Source organism: Leucopleurus acutus, assembly GCF_964270905.1.
Source record: "Leucopleurus acutus genome assembly, chromosome: 5".
Classification (NCBI taxonomy): domain Eukaryota; kingdom Metazoa; phylum Chordata; class Mammalia; order Artiodactyla; family Delphinidae; genus Leucopleurus; species Leucopleurus acutus.
The window spans coordinates 114,907,957-114,925,660 of record NC_139147.1 but is presented as its reverse complement, the minus strand read 5'-3'; the positions used below and the strand labels follow the sequence as shown (position 1 = coordinate 114,925,660).

The 17,704-nt window shown below is 36.6% G+C and overlaps 1 protein-coding gene across 1 annotated transcript in view; it reads left to right on the top strand.

The window, feature by feature from the left end:
* RNF13 (ring finger protein 13) overlaps nt 1-17,704 on the top strand; it is a 138,805-nt gene that overhangs the window by 18,804 nt on the left and 102,297 nt on the right. The window contains exon 2 of the mRNA XM_082839206.1: nt 12,586-12,715. Coding sequence (XP_082695332.1) covers nt 12,602-12,715 — 114 coding nt within the window. The 5' untranslated portion in view covers nt 12,586-12,601. The remainder of the gene's footprint in view (nt 1-12,585; nt 12,716-17,704) is intronic.

Below are 17,704 nucleotides of genomic sequence, written 5' to 3'. Positions count from 1 at the left end.
CTATTTGGATGGAATATCTTTTTCCCTCCCCTCACTTTAAGTCTGTATGTGTTCCTAGGTCTGAAGTGGGTCTATTGTAGGCAGCATATAGGTGGGTCTTGTTTTTGTTTTCATTTGGTGAGCCTGTGTCTTTTGGTTGGAGCATTTAATGCATTTACGTTTAAGGTAATTATCGATATGTATGTTCCTATGACCATTTTCTTAATTGTTTTGGGTTTGGTTTTGTAGGTCCTTTTCTTCTCTTGTGTTTCCCACTTAGAGAAGTTCCTTTAGCATTCATTGTAAAACTGGTTTTGTGGTGCTGAATTGTCTTAGCTTTTGCTTGTCTGTAAAGCTTTTGATTTTTCCATCAAACCTGAATGAGATCCTTGCTGGGTAGAGTAATCTTGGTTGTAGGTTCTTCCCTTTCATCACTTTAAGTATATTATGCCACTCTCTTCTGGCTTGTAGTGTTTCTGCTGAGAAATCAGCTGTTAACCTTATGGGAGTTCCCTTGTATGTTATTTTTCGTTTTTTCCTTGCTACTTTCAGTAATTTTTCTTTGTCTTTAATTTTTGCCAATTTGATTACTGTTGTCTCGGCATGTTTCTCCTTGGGTTTATCCTGTATGGGACTCTCTGCCCTTCCTGGACTTGGGTGGCTATTTCCTTTCCCATGTTAGGGAAGTTTTTGACTATAATCTCTTCAAATATTTTCTCTGGTCCTTTCTCTCTCTCTTCTCCTTCTGGGACCCCTATAATGTGAATGTTGTTGCGTTTAATGTTGTCCCAGAGGTCTCTTAGGCTGTCTTCTTTTCTTTTCATTCTGTTTTCTTTATTCTGTTCCGCAGCAGTGAATTCCACCACTCTGTCTTCCAGGTCACTTATCTGTTCTTCTGCCTCAGTTATTCTGCTATTGATTCCTTCTAGTGTAGTTTTCATTTTAGTTATTGTATTGTTCATCTCTGTTTGTTTGTTCTTTAATTGTTCTAGGTCTTTGTTAAACATTTCTTGCATCTTCTCGATCTTTGCCTCCATTCTTTTTCCGAGGTCCTGGATCTTCTTCACTATCATTCTTCTGAATTCTTTTTCTGTAAGGTTGCCTATCTCCACTTCATTTAGTTGTTTTTGTGGGGTTTTATCTTGTTCCTTTATCTGGTACATAGCCCTCTGCCTTTTCATCTTGTCTGTCTTTCTGTGAATGTGGTTTTTGTTACACAGGCTGCAGGATTGTAGTTCTTGCTTCTGCTGTCTTCCCTCTGGTGGATGAGGCTATCTAAGAGCCTTGTGCAAGTTTCCTGTTGGAAGGGACTGGTGGTGGGTAGAGCTGACTGTTGCTCTGGTGGGCAGAGCTCAGTAAAACTTTAATCTGCTTGACTGCTGATGGGTGGGGCTGGGTTCACTCCCTGTTGGTTGTTTGGCCTGAGGCAACCCAACACTGGAGCCTACCTGTGCTCTTTGGTGGGGCTAATGGCGGACTCTGGGAGGGCTCCCGCCAAGGAGTACTTCCCAAAACTTCTGCTGCCAGTGTCCTTCTCCCCAGGGTGAGCCACAGCCACCGCCCGCCTCTGCTGGAAACCCTCCAACACTAGCAGGTAGGTGTGGTTCAGTCTTCCCCGGGGTCACTGCTTCTTCTCCTGGGTCCTGATGCCCACACTACTTTGTGTGTGCCCTTCAAGAGTGGAGTCTCTGTTTTCCCCAGTCCTGTCAAAGTTCTGCAATCAAATCCCACTAGGCTTCAAAGTCTGATTCTCTAGGAAATCCTCCTCCTATTGCTGGACCCCCAGCTTGGGAAGCTGGACGTGGGGCTCAGAACCTTCACTCCAGTGGGTGGACTTCTGTGTTATAAGTGTTCTGCAGTCTGTGAGTTACCCATCCAGCAGTTATGGGATTTGATTTTACTGTGATTGCACCCCTCCTACCATCTCATTGTGGCTTCCCCTTTGTCTTTGGATGTGGGTTATCTTTTTTGGTGAGTTCCAGTGTCTTCCTGTTGATGATTGTCCAGCAGCTAGGTGTGATTCTGGTGTTCTCACAAGAGGGAGTGAGAACACGTCCTTTTACTCTGCCATCTTGGTTCCTACTCTTCTCATTGTGGTCTTGATTTGCACTTCTGTAATAGTGATGTTGATTATGTTTTCAGTGCCTTTTGTCCATCTGTGTGTCTTCTTTGGAAAATTGACGTTTCTGGTCCTGTGCTCATTTTTACATTGGGTTGTTTGGTTTTTTGCTATTGAGTTTTATGAGTTCTTTATATGTTTTGTATATTAACCTCTTATCAGATGTATGATTTGCAAATATCTTTTCCCATTCAGTAGGTTGTCTTCTCATTTTATAGGTGATTTCCTTTGCTGTGCAGAAGCTTTTTAGTTTGATGTAGTCCCATTTCTTTTTGTTTGTTTCCTTTGCCTGATGAGACATACTCAGAAACGTATTGCTAAGGGTGATATTAAAGAGTGCACTACTTATGGTTTCTTCTATTGAGTTTTATGGTTTTAGGTCTTACATTAAGTCCTTAATCTATTTTTAGTTGATTTTTATGTATGGTATGAGATAGTGGTCTAGTTTCATTTTTTTCCATACGACTGTCTGGTTTTCCCAACATTTATTGAAGAGACTATCCTTTCTCCATTGTGGTTTTCTGCTCCTTTGTCATAAATTAATTGTCCATGTAGGTATGGATTTGTTCTTGGGCTCTCAGCTGTGTTCCATTAATCTATGTCTGTTTTTCTTTCAATACTGTGCTGTTTGGTTACTATAGCTTTGTATTATAATTTGAAGTTAGGGAGTGTGATGTCTCCAGCTTTGTTCTGTTTTTTTTTGTTGTTGTTGTTGTTTTTTGCGGTATGTGGGCCTCTCACTGTTGTGGCCTCTCCCGTTGTGGAGCACAGGCTCCGGACGCGCAGGCTTAGCAGCCGTGGCTCACGGGCCTAGCCGCTCCGCGGCATGTGGGATCTTCCCGGACCGGGGCACAAACCCGTGTCCCCTGCATTGGCAGGCGGGCTTTCAACCACTGCGCCACCAGGGAAGCTCCCGCTTTGTTCTTTTACTTAGGATTGCTTTGGCTATTTGCGGTCTTTTGTGGTTCCATATAATTTGAGGCTTTTTTGTTCTATTTCTGTGAAAAATGTCCTTGGGATTTTGATAGAGATTGCATTGAATCTGTAGGCTGCTTTAGATGATATGAACCTTTTAACAATGTTAATTCTTTCAGTCCATGAGCATGGAATATATATTCATTTCTTTGTGTCTACAGTTTCATTTAGCAGTGTCTTTCAGTGTACAGGTCTTTCACTTTCTTGATTAAATTTATTCCTAGGTATTTTATTCTTTTTGTTGTGATTGTAAATTGGATTGTGTCTTAATTTCTCTTTCTGCTAATTTGTTTTTAGTGTATACAAATGCAGTAGATTTTTGCATATTAATTTTGTGCTCTGCAACTTTACTGTATTATGTATTAGTTCATTATTTCTATCAGTTTTTTGTTGGAGTCTTTAGGGTTTTTTTTTAAGATTTTCTTTTTTTTGATGTGGACCATTGTTTAAGTCTTTATTGAGTTTGTTACAATATGGCTTCTGTTTTATGATTTGCTTTTTTGGCCGTGAGGCATGTGGGCTCTTAGCTCCCTGACCAGGATTGAACCTGCACCCCATGCATTGGAAGGTGAAGTCTTAACCACTGGACTGCCAGAGGAGTCCCCTAGGGTTTTTTATATATAAAAGCATGTCATCTGCACATAGTGACAGTTTTACTTCTTCCAATTTGGATGCCTTTTATTTCTTTTTCTTGCCTAATTGCTATGGCTAGGACTGCCAGTGATATGTTGAATAAGAGTGGCAAGAGTGGGCATCCTTGTCTTATTCCTCAATTTAGAGGGATAGCTTTCAGTTTTTCACTTTTGAGTGTGATGTTAGTTGTGGGTTTGTTGTATATGGCCTTTATTATGTTGAGGTACATTGCTTCTATACCCACTTAATTGAGAGTTTTTACATAAATGAGTGTTGAATCTTGTCAAATGCTTTTTCTGCATCTGTTGAAATGATCAAATGATTTTTAACTTTCATTTGTTAATGTCATGTATCACATTGATTTGTGAATGTTGAACTATCCTTGCATCCCTGAAATAAATTCTACTTGATTATGATTATCCTTTAAAGTGTTGTTGTATTCAGTTTGCTAGTATTTTGTTGAGGATTTTGCATCCATGTTCATCAGAGATACTGGCCTATAATTTTTTTTGCGTGTGTGTTGTCCTTGTCTGGTTTGGGGATCAGGGTACACACTAAACATTGGGAATAGTTTGTGTGAGTCTCAGAGGTTGGAAAGAATTGATGTTTTGGAGAAACCTGTTTGCTAACCTTTTAAAATTAAAATTTTGCTTATTTTGTTTCATTTGTTGGAAAAATCAAATTGTCGTGGAATCTGAAAAACATTGGTTGACAGTAAAAGTTAAACATCTTAGATGAGGCTTGCTTTTAGTTTAGATGGCTTCATGTTAGAGAAATTAGCTGGGCAACCTTCAGTTTCCTTGCAAAGAACTATTGGGTATTTTATTTTTGCTTAAAAAGTTAAGCCCTGTTGTCGTTTTTTTTACTTTTTCTCATGACAGTCTCTCAACCGTTTCATTAAAAGCATTAAAAACTATGCTTTATGGAAACTTAACTGTAGTATATATTAGTAGTTCTCAGTTGAACTCTTGGAAGTCATGATGCTTTTTAAGGAATACTATGAAGTTATTGTTATATACACTTGTATGAATTGAGAACACTGTTTTTGAGGAAATTTTATAGTACCATATATATATAATAAACATACATGACCATGAGCACATTTGTAAAAAAAAAAAAAAACCATCTATTTAATGCAGTGTGATTTGGCTATTATAAATTTTACACTAAAATAGTTAACTAGCTATTCAGGTATTTTTTTCTGTTAGTGCTTTCTATAGTACATATCTTTTTGATGCGTTTTGTAGTATAAGATACATTTATGGAGAAAAATAAATTGAAATTACTACCTATTAAATCTTTTTTCAAATTAGGAAAAGATTACCATTATTTTATCAGTGGGGCATTTTGGTCAAGTTTTTGAAATCCCATTGATACACAAGAGTAGCTTGAGAACCAATGGAATATGAGCTTATTCAGAGGCTTTCTTATGGCGATGGTTAGCTGTTTTATGAGTGTTATTTGTTACTGAACTAGTTGATGTCAGAATGTGAGTCATCTTCAGAATTAAAGATTATTTGGAAAGCAAATTCCTGAAAGTAATGTTGGTCTTAAACACTTATTAAATGCATCCCCATCTGTAAAATGAAGTTTAGAATATAGTTTTGTGTAGATGAGTTGCATGGTATTGTCACAAACTTAAATGTGAGGTTAGGATTACTCTGCTGCTTGGGGAAGTTTTTAAATTTTGCAACTACCAGAACAGCATTAGATGAGTAACTGGCATCTGTGCTCTTAAGCCATGTGGATAACCACATGTACCAGCCCCAGTTCAAAGGTTCTCAAATTCACAAGGCCAGTAGAAAAGTAACAAAATCAAGAGTTGGTTCCTCAAAATTAAAAACTTGGGTATATAAAGGACACTATGCAGAGTGAAAAGACAACCCATGGAATTGGTGAAAATATATTTCAATCATATATATCATAAGGGAAATATACGCAGAATATATAAAGAACTTTCAAAACTCAACAACAACCACCACCCAATTAAAAATGGGCAAAGGACAAGACATGGAAGCAACCTAAGTGTCATCGACAGATGAATGGATAATGAAGATGTGGTGTGTATATATATGTGTGTGTATACACACACACACACACACACACAATGGAATATTACTCAGCAAGAAAAAGAATGAAATAATGCCATTTGCAGCAACATGGATGGACCTAGAGATTATCATACTAAGTGAAGTAAGTCAAAGAAAGACAAATATCATATGATATCACTTATATGTGGAATCTAAAAAACAAAATGATACAAATGAACTTATTTACAAAACAGAAATAGACTCAAAGACATAGAAAACAAACTTATGGTTACCAGAAGGGAAAGGTAGAGGGGGAGGGATAACTTAGGAGTTTGGGATTAACATACACACACTACTATATATAACATAGATAAACAACAAGGTCCTACGGTATTGGGCTATACAGCAAACTATATTCACTAGCTTGTAATTACCTATAATGTAAAATAATCTGAAAAAGAATATACATACACGCACACACATATATCCGAATCACTTTGGTGTACTAGAAACTAACACAACAGTGTAAATCAGGTATACTTCAATTTAAAAAATGGGCAATGGATTTGAATAATTATTTCTCCATTGAAGATATACAGAAGGCCAATAAGCATATGAAAAGAGGTCAACATCACTAATCATTAGAGAAGTGCAAATCAAAGCCACAATGAGATACCACTTTATATCCATTACTGTGGCTGTTATCAAACAGAAAATAAGTGCTGTTGAGGATATGAAGAAGTTGGAACCCTTATGTATTGCTGGTGGGAATGTAAAATGGTGCAGCTGTTGTGGAAAATGGTATGTGATTCCTCAAATAAATTGAATATAGAATTGCCATATAATCCAGCAATTTCACTTCTGGATATATACCCAAAAGAAGCAGGGGCTCAGATATTTGTACAGCCATGTTCAAAGCAGCATTGTTCACAGTAGCCAAAAGGTGGCATCAACCAAAGCATCCATTGACAGATAAATGGATAAACAAAATGTAAATACATATAATGGAATATTATTCAGCCTGAAAAGAGAAGGAAATTCTGACATATTCTACAATGTGGATGAATCTTTTTTTTTTTTTTTTTTTGTGGTATGCGGGCCTCTCCTGTTGTGGAGAACAGGCTCCGGACGCGTAGGTTCAGCAGCCATGGGCCACGGGCCTAGCCGCTCCGTGGCATGAGGGATCTTCCCGGACCAGGGCACAAACCCATGTCCCCTGCATCAGCAGGCGGACTCTCAACCACTGCTCCACCAGGGAAGCCCGTGGACGAATCTTAAAGACATGCTAAGTGAAATAAGCCAGACATAAATAGACATAAAGTGATTCCACTTATATCAGTTACCTGATATAGAGTAGTAAAATTCATAGAGATAGAAAGTAGAATAGTGGTTGCTTGGAGGCTAGGGGGAGGGGGAATGGGAAATCAGTATTTAATGAGTACAGAGTTTCACTTTGGGAAGAGGGAAAAGTTCTGGAGATGGATGGTGGCGATGGTTGCACAACAATTTGAATGTAGTTAATGTCACTAACCTAAACCTTACACCTAAAAATGTTTAAAATGGTAAATTTTATGTTGTGTGTATTATACCATATTAAAAAAAATGAGGCTGAAGGCCTTCTATAAAAAGGTCACTGAAGAGTTAAAACAGTTATTTATTCACTGAATTAATAAAACTTATTATACAAATTACCAAACATATAGAAAAATAGAGAAATAGTATAATGAACCTCAATATAATTTTCTCCTAGATTTAACGTTGATTAGTGTTTTGGTTTATTTATTTTTTTTGGCTGGAGAATTTTAAAGTAAATTACAGATATCATGACATTTCATTCCTAAGCATTTCAGTAGGCAGCTCTAGAAATAGGGACTTTCTCATATGACCACAATACTGTCATCATACCTAGAAAATCAACAATTATTTAAAAAAATTTATCTAATATCTAGACTACATTCACATTGTCCCTCTTGTTCCTAAATTGTATTTTTATTGTTGGTTTGCTTGAACCTGTGTTTGGCATTTGGATGTAATGTTTTTCATCTCTTTTAATGTACAACAGTCTCATGCTGTTCTCCCATTCTGTCCCCCTACACTGTTTTGTTTATTCCATTTAATTTTATAGGAATTGGTGCAGTGCCCTCAAGTAACACATCCATTTTATTTTACTTATTTAATTCTATTCCATGTATTTCTTGTAAACTTGAAGTTAGAGCTAAAGGCTTGTTAGAACTGGGTTAAAATAATTTTGGCAAGAATACATCTTAGGTGATATAGACTGACGAAAAGTAGAATGAGAATTTGCCAGTTGGAAAACCCTTTAGACAGAGTCAAGTAGCTAATTTAAGATAAAATGTTTGTTTATAATTAGTAGTACAATTTTGTCAAATAGAAGGCAAAATTAGGTATGATCAGAGACGGTGGGAATGGATACATCTCTAGAAACCTGTTTGGTGTCTCTCAAGGATTTTTACAGTTAACCTACATACAGTCTTTACCGTTTTCACCAATTAGAAAGTCATTTTTACAATAAATAATGTTGCCTAGTGATACAGTTGACAGTCTATATTTATCCCAACCCAGTAGTTTAAGTGCTGGGAGAAAGTAACAAAGGATTTAAGCTTGTTTAACCTTTCCTTGCAGAAAACTTCTTGGAGAAGGGAAGATTTAACAACAAAAAAACCCTATTGTGCTTTTTTTTGGAGACTGCATTAACAACCATGGACCTTTTCCAAGAAACTGCATGTATCTATACATACATAAAATTTTGCATGCTATTTTATAGGATTCATAGTTTTTCCTTTGTAGGTAGAGTATATTTTAGTTTCTGGATAATACACGAATAAAGATTTAGTGCTGGCAACAGCAGGGTGCATTCTTGAAACAGTGAGCTGATCAGAGCAAGAGCAAGGGCACCTGTTTGATTACTGGAAACTTAAATTGTTTAGTTTGGACAGAGTCTTATTTTTTTTTAAACAATTTTTCTTTTTGGCCACACTGCGCGGCGTGTGGGATCTTAGTTCCCCGACCGGTGATCAAACCCGGGCCCTCAGCAGTGAAAGCACGGAGTCCTGACCGCTGACCGCGAGGGAATTCCCTGGACAGACTCTTAAAATGTGAAAATTGTAGACCTTTTTGCCTCTTCTCCAACATTTACTTCTGTTGACTAACTGCCTGCCTTCCCCCACATTCATTTTAAAGTTCTTTTTTTTTCTAGTCTTTTGTGAAATCAATGTCTTTCTCTCTTTCTTTTCTCTGCTTTCTGTTTCTACCTAAATTTAGACGGTTTTCTTTAGCCGTCTTCTCTTTTTAATTTTTACTTTTACATTAAGATCACTTTAGTTATCACCTGTTTGTTGATGATTCCTAAATCTCTCTTATGCCTTGGGTAGAGCTCCTGACTTCTATTTATCACTGTTTACATGTCCACTAGAATGTTTTATAAACATTAAGTGAAAAAATTACCAAATTGCTCTCACTTCCACTAACTGTAGTTCTCCTTCTGTATTTTCTCTCTCATCTACTGGCATCACCACCCAAACTCTTTTCCTCCTGTATTTCACTGTTGTGTTAAGTCCTTATATGCATTTTTGTATTTATTCACCACAGTTGTCTTTTAAATCCTAAATAATCTCCTTTTACAGATGAAGCAATTTAATAATTTTGCCTCAGAGTCACACTGTTAGCATGTGGCAGTACTGAGATATAAACTTAGGTCTGTCTAATACTAGATCTCATATTCCTTACCACAGTTATACTACTACCACTCACTTCTGTGACTTTAATCTAAAAAAATTAAGGCTGTACCTGTAAGGTTTAACTATAAGAATATTTACTGCAGAGTTTATAAGAAGAAGCAAATTCAATCTCCAACAATATGGATTCCATTAAATCCATTATAGAACATTTATACGAAATATCATGTGGTCATTATACATCCTGTTTTAGACCAGTAGTTTTCATTTTGTATATCAAAGTCATATATGGGAACCCAGTATATGAGATAGATTTTTTAAAAAAGTAGTGTTTGAAAGGGGTGGAAGCCCTAGCGGGTCTCACTGCTGTCTGTAAGGGTTCTTGAGGGAATGTTATGGTACAGGGTTTGAAAGTTTTAATTTTTTCAAATATAGTAATGAATAAGAAAAATATTCATAATACAATAAGTGAAGAGAATAGTTAACAAAACATCTATAGTGTATCCCAATTTTGCTAAATATATATTTGAATTTACACGTAACTAAAAGAATAGGAGGTTATACATCAAAATATGGACACTGGTTATTCTTTTATTTGGTGATTATGAGTGATTTTAATTTTTCACACATTTTCTACAATGAACAAGAATTAGTTTTGTAAATAGAGACTTTAAAAAGTCCTGAATGTGTTATTTTAAAAAAGGCAATAAAAAGTATAACCAAAACCCACTGCATATTATTAAGTACACACACACACACACACACACACACACACACACACACAGAGCAAAAGAAGTAAATACTCCGGTGGCTGCTGTGCCATGAACATTGGTTTGAAGCCCTTGAGTACCCGTGTAAGCATAGATCCATTACGCTACCTTTTGGACATCAACTGCCTGGGTTTGAATACTGGCTCTGCTATTATTCATTATTTGATCTTGGACAAGTTCCCTAATAGGGCCTAAGTTTTCCCCAACTATGAAATGATACCTTATAGGGTGTTGTTAGGATTAGAAAACTTAAATTCAATAACATGCTTAGAGCAATGTCCGGTTAGTAAGTGGTGAGTTATAGTTGTTGTGCTTATTATCATTCCTATCCTTAAGAGTTATTTCACCTCTAAACTCTCAGTTCATCTCGCTCCCCTAAAGTTAGCTGGGAATTCCAAAACTTTACAAGGGAAGTCATAGTTCTTATTCAGGTTAAGTTTCCCAAACAGGTCAGTGGTCAAAATACTGTGTATTTATTTTTTCTAGCAAAATTTAGTAGCAACTATACCTTATTTTATAAGGATTTATATGTTTTTATGGTATGATTTCTGCCTAGAAATTGTATAATGTGGTTATGATGGGGGTCCCCAAGACCACCCCCAAGTTCAGTGATTCACTAGAAGGACTTACAGGACTCAGCATATGATTGTACTCATGACTATGATTTATTACAGTGAAAGGATACAAAGCAGAGTTGGCAAAGGGAAAAGGCCCATGGGGTAAAATCCAGAGAAAACCGGGTGTGAGCTTTTAAGAGTCTCTCTCAGTGGACTCTCAGGGGATACGCTTAACTTCTCAGCAGTGAGTTATGATGACACATGTGAAATGTCTACCAGGGGAGCTCATTAGAGATTCAGTGCCCAGGGTTTATATTGGGGGCTATTCAGGTAGGCACCCTCCACCTAGCATATACCAAAATTTCAGACTCCCAGAAAGAAAGTAGGTATTCAACATAAACCACATTGTTTGCAGAATTCAGGCACAATGAGCTGTTCTTATCAGAGAATGATGGGAACCCTCCTGAAATCTTAAGTCCTCAGATGCCAGCAAAGGGCCAACCTTGTAAGCAGGCCTTTCTAAGGATAGCAGTCTCAGACCTGCTGTGTTAACTCTTTTCTCAACAGAGCTATATTATAAAATGTATTTTACTTAAGAAACTAATACCAACAAATCTATGCATTTTAAAAACAGCTTTATTGAGATATGATACACCATAAAATTTACCCATTTAAAGTAAAAAGTGCAGTGATTTTTAGTTTATTTGTAGAGTTGTGCAATCATCGGCGCAATCTAATTTTAGAACATTTTCATCATCCCGAAAAGAAACCCCATTTCCATGAGTGGTCATTCCCATTTCTATTTGTCCCCCCTCTCTGCCTGATTCTTACTCCCATCCCCAGGCAACCACTAATTTACTTTCTGTCTCTGGGATAGATCTATATGTTTAACGTATTTTCACCTTTATTTCATCTCTGTTATTAATGGCTTTGTAAGATGGTAGTTCAAAAATTATTCAAGGTATCTCTCTTTCAGTGTGTGTCAAAGAGTCATTGTGAGTCTCTCTGGTAGTCTCTAAGTCCAGAGCTTTACCAACAGCAATCATCATCAAAATTGCTATTACATGAATTTGTGGTATTTAATGAAATAATTTATTATAAAGGCTCTTGTCTTTGTAAACTTCATTCTCACCACTTAAGAAGTATGTTATACAATTGGTTGAGGCTTACCAATGAGAATTTTGTTACTTACTTGGTTAACATTGAGTTCTTTCATGGTACCTTTTTGCTGTAAGATAGATAGGGATTCATGTAGAGAATTGGGTGAGGTTGGGAGAGGTAGCTGCACTATTGCCATTGGGATGTAGAGAGGCAGAAAGGTATGTATATATTGCTAGGAGGAAAAGGGCAAAAAGTATTACTTTATAATAAATGGCCATTTAAAAAAAGTACGCTAATGTGGGTACAATATTCAAGAATAAACAAAAAGTAAATTTACAAATTATAAAATTCTTTCTAAAAAATTTTAAATCAAAGGTGCTTGTGCATTTTTAATCATTATTTTGATTGAAATCTTGCTTGTCCCATAATTGAGTTGGTAGACAAGCTGTACTATAAACTGAGAACTGTGGGAGGATCTTTATTTTGTGGCTAAAATATAGAACTTAGTCACCATGAGTTATGTAGGTATTGACTAACACTGGGTATTTACCTAAATGTCCAAATCTGTGTAAACAATTGTGCTTTTGAAATACAAGTTTCATTTTAATCTTAATCCATGTTTGTAATTAAGAGATATTTTTGGACATCAGGAACTAATATATCAAATAACTTATTTTCAAGGACAATGCACCAGAACTTATTGTTATTCATCTACTTGTCTTCCAGGTGATTTTACAGCGAGATGCTGCTCTCCATCGGGATGCTCATGCTGTCGGCCACGCAAGTCTATACCATCTTGACTGTCCAGCTCTTTGCATTCCTAAACCTACTGCCTGTAGAAGCAGACATTTTAGCAGTAAGTAAATTTAAACAGTAAAATTTATTCATGCCTAAAAACATCTCTTAAAAGAAAAGTTTTTAAAAAGACCTAAATAATGGAGTGTTATACAATAACAAAATAATGGAATCTTACAAAGTGTTTACAAACATACAGGTGCACGTGCATAGCTATTACTTGAAAGTGGGGGACCTTGCTCATTATTTTATTGCTTTATGTTTAATAAGGTCTCATGTACAATAAGTACGTGATAAATGTTGTTGCTCTTGAGAGTGTGTGCTGTCTTGAGTGCTGATGAGCACATGTATTTAAATGCTGTGTGTTTTATGTAGAATCTTACTGTTTTTCTTGGTAATTGGTGTATCTGTAATGACTTTGATAGTGATATTTTAAAAAATTGTACAAGATGTCCATAGAAAATTTCAACCTGAAGTTAACATTAATGAGTCAGAAGAGAAGCATAATGGTCTTATCTCTTTTCTTTTCCATTCTTAAGAGTTTTATTAATACTTTTCCTTGGTTTAGATTACATCATGGACAACGAAGGCATTAACAAATCTCTTGATCCTGTCAGTTTATTTTGCACGATGTACAATCTCAGAAAATTTTATATGAATAACATTTAATCTGTACAACATTATCTTTTCATTTGATAATTCTCATGAATTCCTTACATAGTGATGAGCTAGTTCAGGAGTATAAAGTATATCAAAATAACCTAAAATATTTCTGGCATCTCTCTTTTTGTAAAATAAATGTATAAATCATTGTGATTTTCCAGGGGCTCTTTGAGAAATCCAAAAGAAAATTTTAACTTTGAAAGACATCTAATGCTCATTTTGGCAGCCCATAAACTAAAATTGGAATGATATAGAGAAGATTAGCATGGCCTCTGCACAAGTATAACATGGAAATTTGTAAAGTGTTCCATATTTTTTCAGCAAATGGTGCCAGGAAAATTGAATATTCACATGCAAAAGAATGAAGTTGAGCTCGTACCTTACACCATATACAAAAGATTAACTTAAAGTGAATCAAAGACCTAAACATAAGAGCTGAGCTAATACTAAAAAAACACTTAGGAGAAAACATATGGGAAAAACTTCATGAGTTTGGATTTGGCAATGATTTCTTGGCTATAACACCAAAAACACAGGTATAAAAAGAAAAAAAATAGATAAATTGGACTACATCAAAATTTAAAACATTTGTGCATTCAAAGAACATATCAAGAGAGTGAAGAGGAAACCCATGGAATGGGAGAAAATATTTGCAAATCATATATCTAATTAGGGGGTAACATCTAGAATATATAAAGAACTCCTACTGTTTAACAACAAAAAAAATAAACAACTAGATTTAAACATGGACAAAAAAATTGAATAGTCAGTTCTCCAAAGAAGATGTACAAATGGCCAGTAAGCACAGGAAAAAATGTTCAAATCACTAATTATTAGAGAAATGCAAATCAAAACCACAATGAGATATCATATCATAACCATTAGGATGGCTGTTATCATAACCATTAGGATGGCTGTTATCAAAACCCAGAAAATAAGTGTTGACAAACATGTGGAGAAACTGGAACCCTTGGTATTGTTGGTGTGAATATAAAATGGTGCAGCCACTATGGAAACTGGTGTAATGGTTCCTCACAGACCCGTAGATTTGCTCTTCTTATTGGACAGGCTTCCATTTGGACGAATTCTGCTGAGGGTCACCAAAAACCTGATGAGTTTTTCCTTCCATCTTGACTTTTTAATCTTGAGAGCTTGGCTTGCATCTAGACTGTTCACTCTGGTTTTCTGCCATCAATCCACTCTGAACCTGGAGTTTTCTTTATACAGTTGACCCTTGAACAGCACAGGTTTGAACTGCGTGGTTCCACTTACATGCAAATTTTTTCCAGTGAATATATTGGAATTTTTTTTTTTTTTTAGATTTGTGACAGTTTGAAAAAACTTTCAGACCAATTGTGTAGCCTTTCAGCCAAGTTCACAAATTATCTCTTTCATTTCACCATTTCCTCAGACATTTCCTCCATATGGTCAGTTCTGGAACCTGGGAAGTCCGAGATCCAGGTGCCAGCAGATTCAGTTCTTGGTGAAGGCCCTCTTCCTGGCTTACAGATGGCCACCTTGCTGCTGTGTCCTCATGTGGTGACAGAAGCAGGAAGCTCTAATCTATATTCCTCTTCTTATAAGGACACAAATACCATCATGGTGACTCCACCCTCATAACCTCACCTAAACCTAATTACCTCCCAAAGACCTCACTTCCTAGGACTATCACATTTCCTTAGGGCTTCAATATATGAATTTTGGGGGGACACAAGCATTCAGTCCTTAACAGTAGGTACTTAAGCCAAGTCCTCTGAACTTGGGGAAAGGGTAGGAGAGTTGGGGCTTGGGTATTCCTCTGTAAGTCTCCCATGATGTATGTCTGAAGCAAGGTCCTGGAACAACACCGCATCTTGTGAGGCAGATGCAGGCAGCATAATGGCCTTATGTTTGATGGTGGATAGCAGAGTTTTTAGAGAAGAAGATTGCTCCTCAAAACCTTTGTAGTCCTTTCTGGGCTACTGTCTTACTGTCCTCTACACTAGAAAGTGTATATATTTCCTATTTCTCATTTATGTGAAGCTAGAAAAGAAGAATTAACTGTATCTGTACGTGTGATGTGTGTGTGTGTACGCCTATACTCTAGTTGCCATGCAAAGGATTTACTGGTTTTTCTTTCTGGGTGCAAGCAATTTGCTTAATGACATTAAGTGAGAAATAGAAGGGCCAGAATTGTTGCTGACCAAAGCTTAATGTGGTCCTCAGCCATGCTTTTTCATACTGTAGCTCTTGTGGAAGGGCCTAGAATCATTGTAGAACTTGAGAGAGCCAGGCTGTTTTCTATACCGTAGCTTTTTGAGGGCATAGCAAATCTAATCCCTATGAGATTTCTCACCCTGTGTTACCTCTTTAGTAGGAAACTGGTTGATTAGATTTTTCTAGAATAGTCTGGATCTTTTTGAGATGGAGTGGAAGTAGAACCTTTAAAGGACTGAGTCCATTGCTATTCAGATCTCTTCTTCAAATTGGTCCCCGAAGTCCTTGGAATAGTCTTAGGATGACTTTTGAAATGAGGTAGAGGATTTATAGACTGAACAGGGAATGGAGTTCTCGTTGTTTCTCTTTTCTCCTTTGTTTTCTTTCATTCTCTCTCTCTCTTTTTTTCCTCTGTTGATTCTAACATCTGCCACTCCTTGTCTTCTTTCTTTTTCACCTGAAGTGAACTGTTATTCTGTGGTTCAGCTACGTGATGGGTTAAATGATTTTCAGTGGACTGCTCTGGGAACTTGACTAGCTATGTGATATGGATCAAATTACTTAGTCACTATAAATACCTCCGTTTTTTAATTTGTAGTGTTTTAATTTGTAGTGTTGTAGTGATGATTAAATAAGGTAAACTGCTTAGAACAGTATCTGACACATAGTAAATGTTTTATCTTTGTTATCTTCTTTATAATTAACATTCTCATCATCTTTCACTCACTCACTTGAGCAGTATATGTGACTGCCTAAGTTGTATTTTTTAACGTAGATACAAAACAAAAAGATATAGAAGAATAATCAGTCCCTGCCAGCAGTGTTCCCTGTGCCTCAGGCAGGTAGGTGTGGAATGTATGTTGTCATCTAGTGAAAGGAACTATCCCTGAGAGCTGCTTAAATCTGGTCTTTATGTTGACACTAAAGATAGAGGCTGACAGGAATGCAGAGATAGCTGGTGGGAAGTGAGCTGTGGAGTCATGTAACTAGGAAAAAAGCGAACTAAAAATTGAGGCAGAGGAACTAGATGTGGTAACACAGTCATTCAAAGGAAGTGAGTCAAGAGGTAGAAAATATTAGCTCTTTCTTTTAGCTGAATAAGAACACCCCTGAAATCTGGGTTTGTAATAATAAAATTTAAGTATGTTGGATATCAGGTTGATTCTAGTTCTATTTTGGACAGGTATTAGGATGTTGCTTTTGAAAAGATAAAGTCAGTTTCAGTCATGCTATTGGTATGCCAAATGTTTTTATTTTTGGCAGTTGAATTCTCCCACTTGACTGTTAATTCCCTGACAACAGTATTTGTCCAACTGGTTGGTGAGTTTTAAGAGGATATGGAGATGCTACTGTATAGTGTGTTGCTGACTAGTCAGTAAGCCCCTTAGATCATGGGTACCTGGAAGGCAGGACTGTGTCTTACTAAACTTTGTTTCTGGTACCTCGTAAGAGTTACACAGTAGGAATTCAATAAATATTTGAGTTGATTAATAGCTTTTCCTTGGAGATTTAGTTCTTTCATATTTTCTTTTCTTTTCTTTTTTTAAAAAGTTTTTTGGCTGTGCCTCACAGCATGCAGGATCTTAGTTCCTTGACCAGGGATCGAACCTGTGCACCCTGCAGTGGAAGTGCAGAGCCTTAACCACTGGACCACCAGGGAAGTCCTTCATATTTTCTTTTAATAGCATTTATTCCTTGGAACTTTAGATTATTGGGTTTTTTAAATTAGCAATTCATTCTCTTTTCATCTCTTATTGCTTCTCTTTTCTTTAACCCTTAAAGGAAATATGAAATTATTAATTATATAGGTTCATATTTAGAAACATGGAGCTTTAGAATTGGCAGGGGCATGTTTGATTCTGTTGTAGGGATTTGTTAGAGATTTCGTTGCTTGGTAGGTGTTTGTGGGGGTCAGTGGGCAGAGTTAGGAGAGAAGCACCCAGTGGTTGGTGGTGTGAATGGATTGGATTATATAGCAAAGTAGTTAAGAGCTCCAGCAATGGGAGTTACAGTCTGGGTTGAATTCCAGTTCTACCACTCTGTAGCTCCATGACCTTGGGCAAATTACCTAACATCTCTTAAATTTCAGTTTACTTATGAAAATGAGATTGGAGGAGAGAGAGTGTAGGGCAATGGGTTAAGAGCCAGGGATCTGAGGCCAGACTGCCTGGATTAGAATCCTGGTTCTTAT